Here is a 6000-nt window from a genome sequence, read left to right on the forward strand (position 1 = left end):
AGTTTATTAAGCATCTCCTATATGCTCATCAGTATACTATATATATACATATTATATATATATATATATATATATACACAATATATAATTGTGGTACATATAAGAGAAGACATGGTCTCTGCCTTGGAGGGAGGAACTCAAAGTTTAATTATTACTCGTACTCCAGTAAAATTCTCATCTTATAGAAAAATCTTGGCAGAACCTTCTTGCCAGCCATGTTTGCAATGTAACAACTACAATTTACAACTACCTACAAACTATTTATTTTATCTTAGAGAAAACAAACCACAAACAGAATTCAGCACCAATAACTAAATTCTCTCACATACAGGTCACTGCAGTACACCTGGTCACACAGCTGCCCTAGAGCTCAGAAGGGTGAAATATGACTTCCATTCACCTGTCCTGCCTCCTCCATTTGCTGCTACTTCCCAAGGAAGGAGAAAGAGGTGTCTAATGACGTCATTACTTCTTGCTACCCCAAGCATCACCACCAAAACAAACATCTGGAACCCTAGGTCTTTGCCCTTTACTATACAGGACCCTATCCGTAAAGTAGTTTGTGGCTGGGATGTTCAAGGCAAAGGGTCCAGATGGCTTTCCAAGAACACTCCATAAACATGGGAGAAAGATGAGCACACGTGTAGGGTGGATGCCCAAAGGTGGTTTAACCCTAGGGTCTGAAGAATCAATCACATTATGATGCTTCTCAAAGCTCCCTTCTTCCTCCTCTCAGCAGTACCCTTAGTCTTGACAATGACTGAGGTCTAAACCCAGGTGTGGAGTTTTCCTTTCCAGGGCACTGAGGAGACTTAAATGTGACTCCGGGGCTTAACAGGTTTGAGCCCGCTGGCACCAGCCCCAAGGGCTTCACCTCTAGATCGAACAAAGTCTAGTTTCCAGAGGAAATCGATACCGCCAAAGTCCGAACAAGCAGGCCGACGTCTGGGGGCCGGGGAGAGGGGGAAGGGTGCGACCGGCAGCACGCGTTTGCTACCCACGTAACTCCCAAAGTAGAGCTCGTGAAGCAAGGATGGAAGTGGAAGGCAAAAGGGCCTGGAGGGGTGGGGGGTGGGGAGGTGGGGAGGTGGGGGAGGGGGAAAGGGGGGGTGGGGAAAGCCCCACCCACCTCATCCTCAAGAAAAGGCAGGGTGGGAGCCCCGGGAGGTTAGAAAGGGGCGGAGCAGCCGACGGAGGCCGACCTTGGCTCGGACAGTTCGCCCTCCCCGTCTCCACCCACTGCCCCACCTCTCCCTCCTCCCCCGCAGGACGCAAGCCCACGTCCGCCCTATCCTCCTCCTCCTCTTCTTCTACAGAAGCCAAAACCCTCTTCTGCAAAACAACCTCAAAGCCTCCCACGAGCGCCCTCTCCCTTCTACACCCCTGCAGCCGGATACAGCCATTTCTAGCCACCCGCTAGCCGCCACTCGCCTGCGAGAACACCCCCGGCGCACCCACACACTAGGTAGGGCGCTCGTACGCACCAGCAAAACATGCAGCGCTGTACACGGGGGACAAAACAAAAATACACACACATACACAAAACAAAACATGGGCACACTTCCGCACGCGCGCTCCACCCAAGCATCTGCTCCTTTGCAACCAGAAACCACGAACACCGACCGAGTCCCTGGCCCGGGCAACCTCAGAGTCAAGACTGGACGCGGGGGGTTGGTCGGGGTTGGGGGATAGAGGGTTTATCCCTGGCACTTCCAGAGTCTGCGGAGCTGACTCCTCAAAGGGCCACACTCGCCTAGACGCGCGGGCGCTTTTGCATTAACTGTTTGCTCGCCAGGACCCTGCGGGTAGACGGAGGACAGCACTGGGGGGACAGCGCATGAGGGGTTTAGGGTAGGAAGGGGGCCGGACTCACTGGGATGTGCACCCGCAGCGATCGCCTCTTCTGGCCGGAACTCTTCTTGCTGCTGCTCCCTCCGGGGCTAGAAACATCTTTCTTCTTCTTGGTGTCCATGGCCGCACTTCCCATAACTTTAACGAGAAGTTAATTCCGGGTGACTTGTTCCTGGAATCCAGCAGCAAGCAGCCTTCTGCCCCCCGCTACCCCGCCCGCCCCCCGACCCTCTAGTCTTGCAGCGGGAGGCTGGCTTCGTGGGTGCCCTTTTCTGACTTCGCTTCCCCTCCGCCCTGGGGCAAGTGAGTTCTTACTGGGGACTTCCGAAGGTGTCAGGGGAATAGGAGGAGATGCCCGTAATTCGTCGTCGATGCTGTCACCCCACGAAGTGGCGGCGATAAGGATCCACCGTGGAGTTCAAGTGTCCTCTTTCTCCCGCGAGGGTCATCGGGAGCAAAGCACAAAATCAAAGAAAATGCTGCCCCGCGTGGAGCTCTTCTACCAGATTGCACATGCTTACGGGTTCCTGTGGAGTGACAAAGTTTCCTCCCCTCTAGTAAAGTTAAATTTTCTGCACCCCGCCACCACCCCCACCACCCTGCACTCTAAAAGCAGATTCCAAGAGACAGGTGCCAAAAATAAAAAAGTCGTGGAAAAGCTCCTCCCAAGCGTCTATGCCTTAATTGGCAAATCTGGCGACCGCGAGACAGTTTGCAAATAAATACCAGCTCGGTGCCTGGAATTGGGTCCGTCCTCCTTTCTCAGGAGGGGGAGGCGGGGGGGAGGAGGAAGAGGAGGAGGAGGAGGTGCGAATGCAAATACTCATTGCAATTGGGCTACCTCTTAGCTAGAAGCAGAAGAGTTCCGGCAGCCGCGGGGACTTGAGGGCTACTCTCACGCTGCAGGGGAGAGGGGGGACCCAGGGCAACTGCTCAGTGCCTGCCAAACCGGCTCTTTCCTCTATCCGCCAACGACCGGTAACCCCAGGTAGCAGCAGCGATCTAAGGAAAGAATACACGAGCGGCAGCAACCATGCACACAAACCCTGGGCTCTAGAGCAGCGGACCCAGGCAATTTGGCTGGAAGACTGCAGGCTGCGCTACAGGAAGTGCACCGCAGAAAATGCAACTTTCTCTCTGACAGCCTCCTTTCTCCAGGCATATCTCCGGAGCCTCCGAGCCCAAGGTCGTGGCTTTTCTGCCTGGGGCCACGGGGACGCCACCCAACCAGGGTGGCCGAGGGTCCCTGGTTGTGCTCTCGCTCCCGAGCAGGATGCAGAGTTGATTCTGGGCTTGCATTCTCTCTGTGCAAGCTGCAAACTACCGCACCCGGAGCTGTGAAGAAGAGACATTGATTTCTCCGTGCCCCCACCCCCACCTCTAACCCCAGCTCCCAGCCCAACACCTTGCTAACCGCAACAACAATACTGGATAATAACCCAGGCCTCCCCACACTCCCAGCTGCAGTCCCTTCAGTCTAGCTGCAGAAAAATCCAATTTTCTGTAATACCCCCCTTCCCGAATACGTGATTTTCCTCTCCCCTAATCCAGCCCGCCACCCTCGCCTCCACTGCGGATATAATTGTGCACAGCGCGTCCTGGGGCTCTTGCGTTTTCTGCTTTTTTTTTTTTTTTTTTTTTTGCCTTCCAGGTCCATTAGCAGTTGCGCAATCCGTCCATCACGATGTGACCATTTCGGCGCAGTGGTGTGGGCAAAGATGCGGTGCGGGTGGGCGCCCCTCAGCCCTGAAGTAGCCAACAGACCCGGGGAAAAGGGTGGGGAAACTGCCAAAGAGGGTACGAGGGCTTTGGTTAGCCAGCTGCTGCTACGCTGAGGACTGGGAGGGCCACGTGTTTGCAAAGCTAACACTGCGGCAACCACTGCTACCTCTTAGGCTGCGACGTTCCCCTCAGCTCCTTCCCTGGTTCCCTGAGAGGGAGGGGAGATGTCAGTGTTTCGTACTTACCGAGACCATGGATGTGCTGGGTGCCCTCCTGAATAGGCACAAGGACTAGAAGGAGGGAGGGAGGCGCACTGCTTCTGAAATTCATCCTGGCGCAGTCGACTTCCCGCATCAAGACCCCTCCCCACCTAGTGGGAGGGGGGATGTTTACCCCCTTACCAAAGGTCACCCCATCATCACGAAGGCTTTCGAAGCCGAGTCCGCAGTCTCTTCATTCAGCAATGTAAAGTTGACATTCAGAAATAAATAGTGTATTCCTATACGGTATCCCTTTGAGTGACGATATTGCAGGCATGGGAGGAGAAACATTTGGATTCATTCACAATGCTGCTACTTCCCCAACCTAGGTAGCATTGGAGCCTAGCTTTCTGCTTGCGCGGTATTGATGGTCGTCAAAGACCATGCATTAGCAGTCCTTAGGTGCGTTTTAAGAAGCTTCTTTTCCACTCCACATTCCTAATTCAGTTTAACAGACATTTAATAAGGACTTGCCATGTGCAAAGTATTTGAAGATGAACAAATAAAAATTAAATCGTTTACACATGATCCTTTGTTTAACAAAGGAATTTTCTCCCAATTATAAATGGTAGCTCTAATTTGTGGGAGAAAATTGATGCTGAGAGGATACTTATATAGGGGTGGGTGTGTGTATGTAAAAATATAATGGTCACACTGCAAATGTCAGTCTGGACTCCAGCCCACTCTTTCACTCTTCTCCATGATGCTGTCTACTCAGAGATGAGAAAAAAAAGGAAACCAGTCCTTCCTCTAGGGCTCATTACCTAAGGGGCATGAAGAATCATGATGTTACAGTAAAGTTAATTGGGGCAAAAGGGGGCATCCTACTTCTCTGTGACTATGACTAACGTCTAATAGTCCCCTCTACAACACAGGGACCTTTCTTCTTTGGGGGAGGACTGTCTAAAGTAAGAGCCATCTAGATGCCTCAGGGGATAGAGTGCTGGACCTGGAGAAGGGAATCAGAGAGAGCTTTCTAGAGGAGGTTGGTAGCCCCTGATTTGGGCTTTGATTAGAAAGAAAATAAATTCCAAGCACAGGGGATGAAATGAGAAGGGTGCAGAAGTGGGAGATTACGGAATAGCTAATAACCCACTTGGTTAAAATACATGTGTGTAAAGAGAAGAAGTGGAAAATCAGATTGGAAAGGAGCTCAGTCGTGGAGGGCTTTAAATTCCAGGCTAAAGGGTTTGTATTATATCCCATTGGCAACAGTTATCTAAGGGATTTGAGCAAGAGAGTGACAGAGGAAGATCGGAGGTGGGGGCAGGAGGCATTGATTTGAGTGATGAAGAAGAGATTGCTGGCAGAGATACCAGAGAGGAAGCAAGAAATAATAAAAGATCTAACCAGGTCTAGAAAAGGAAACAGCAGGCTCCTAATCTCACAATTTAATAAGAACTGCTGTCTCCAAGGTTACGGGTGATTTCTTGATTGCTAAATTTGGTCTTTTCTCCATCCCCTTCATTCTTGATTTCTGCAACATTTTACATTGTTGACCACTCTCTTTACCTGAGTAGTCTCTCCTCTGTAGCTTTTCCTGATATTGCCCCTTTTTCTGACCACTCCTGCTCAGTCACTTTTGCCAACTCACTATTTATGTTGTGACTATAGGTGATCCAGGACCTACTCTCTTCTCTCTATACATAGTGATCTCATCAGCTCCTGTGGATTTGTCATCCGTATGCAGACAACTTAGATCTGCATAGTCAGCCACAGTCTTTTGTCTAAGGTCCGTTATTTATTGCCTATTGAACATTTCAAACTGAATGTCCAAGAAACATCTCAGACTTAGGGTCCAAAACTGAACTCTACCCCCCAAACTCACCCATCTTCCAGACTTCCTTATTTTGTTGAAGGTACAGCCATTATTCTAGTCTCCTGGTTCATAACCTTAATATTATCATCAACTTACTTTCACCTCCCATAGCCAGTTACCAAATCTTGCCATTTCTACCTCTAAAACATCTCAGAGATAAGACCCCTTCTCTTCATTTGTACAGGTACCACTTCAGTTCAGGCCCTCCTCACCTTCTGGCTACCCTATTGCAACAACCTCTTACTCCTTGACATGTGTCTCACCATTCCAGTCCATCTTACCCATTGCTGCCCAAGTGATTTTCTTAACCTCAGAGCTAATTTTATCATCCCTCTTACTCAAGAAACT

At 50.4% G+C, this 6000-nt stretch overlaps 1 protein-coding gene across 2 annotated transcripts in view; it reads right to left on the reverse strand.

The window, feature by feature from the left end:
- Positions 1-3438, reverse strand: part of PRKAG2 (protein kinase AMP-activated non-catalytic subunit gamma 2) — a 458678-nt gene extending 455240 nt beyond the window's left edge. Inside the window, exons 1-2 of one of the 2 annotated variants that reach the window (XM_069084042.1) lie at positions 2167-3422; positions 1874-1989 (exon numbers count right to left, since the gene is read on the reverse strand). In XM_069084042.1, the coding sequence (XP_068940143.1) occupies positions 1874-1987 (114 nt within the window). In that variant the 5' untranslated portion in view covers positions 1988-1989; positions 2167-3422. Of the gene's footprint in view, positions 1-1873 lie in introns of both variants that reach the window. The other variant, XM_069084051.1, reaches the window with a different exon arrangement.
- Positions 3439-6000: the final 2562 nt, after the last annotated feature.

The sequence above is a fragment of the Petaurus breviceps genome, unplaced genomic scaffold (assembly GCF_028583685.1).
Source record: "Petaurus breviceps papuanus isolate PSGF00001 unplaced genomic scaffold, PetGlider_PUasm1.0 115, whole genome shotgun sequence".
Taxonomy (NCBI): domain Eukaryota; kingdom Metazoa; phylum Chordata; class Mammalia; order Diprotodontia; family Petauridae; genus Petaurus; species Petaurus breviceps.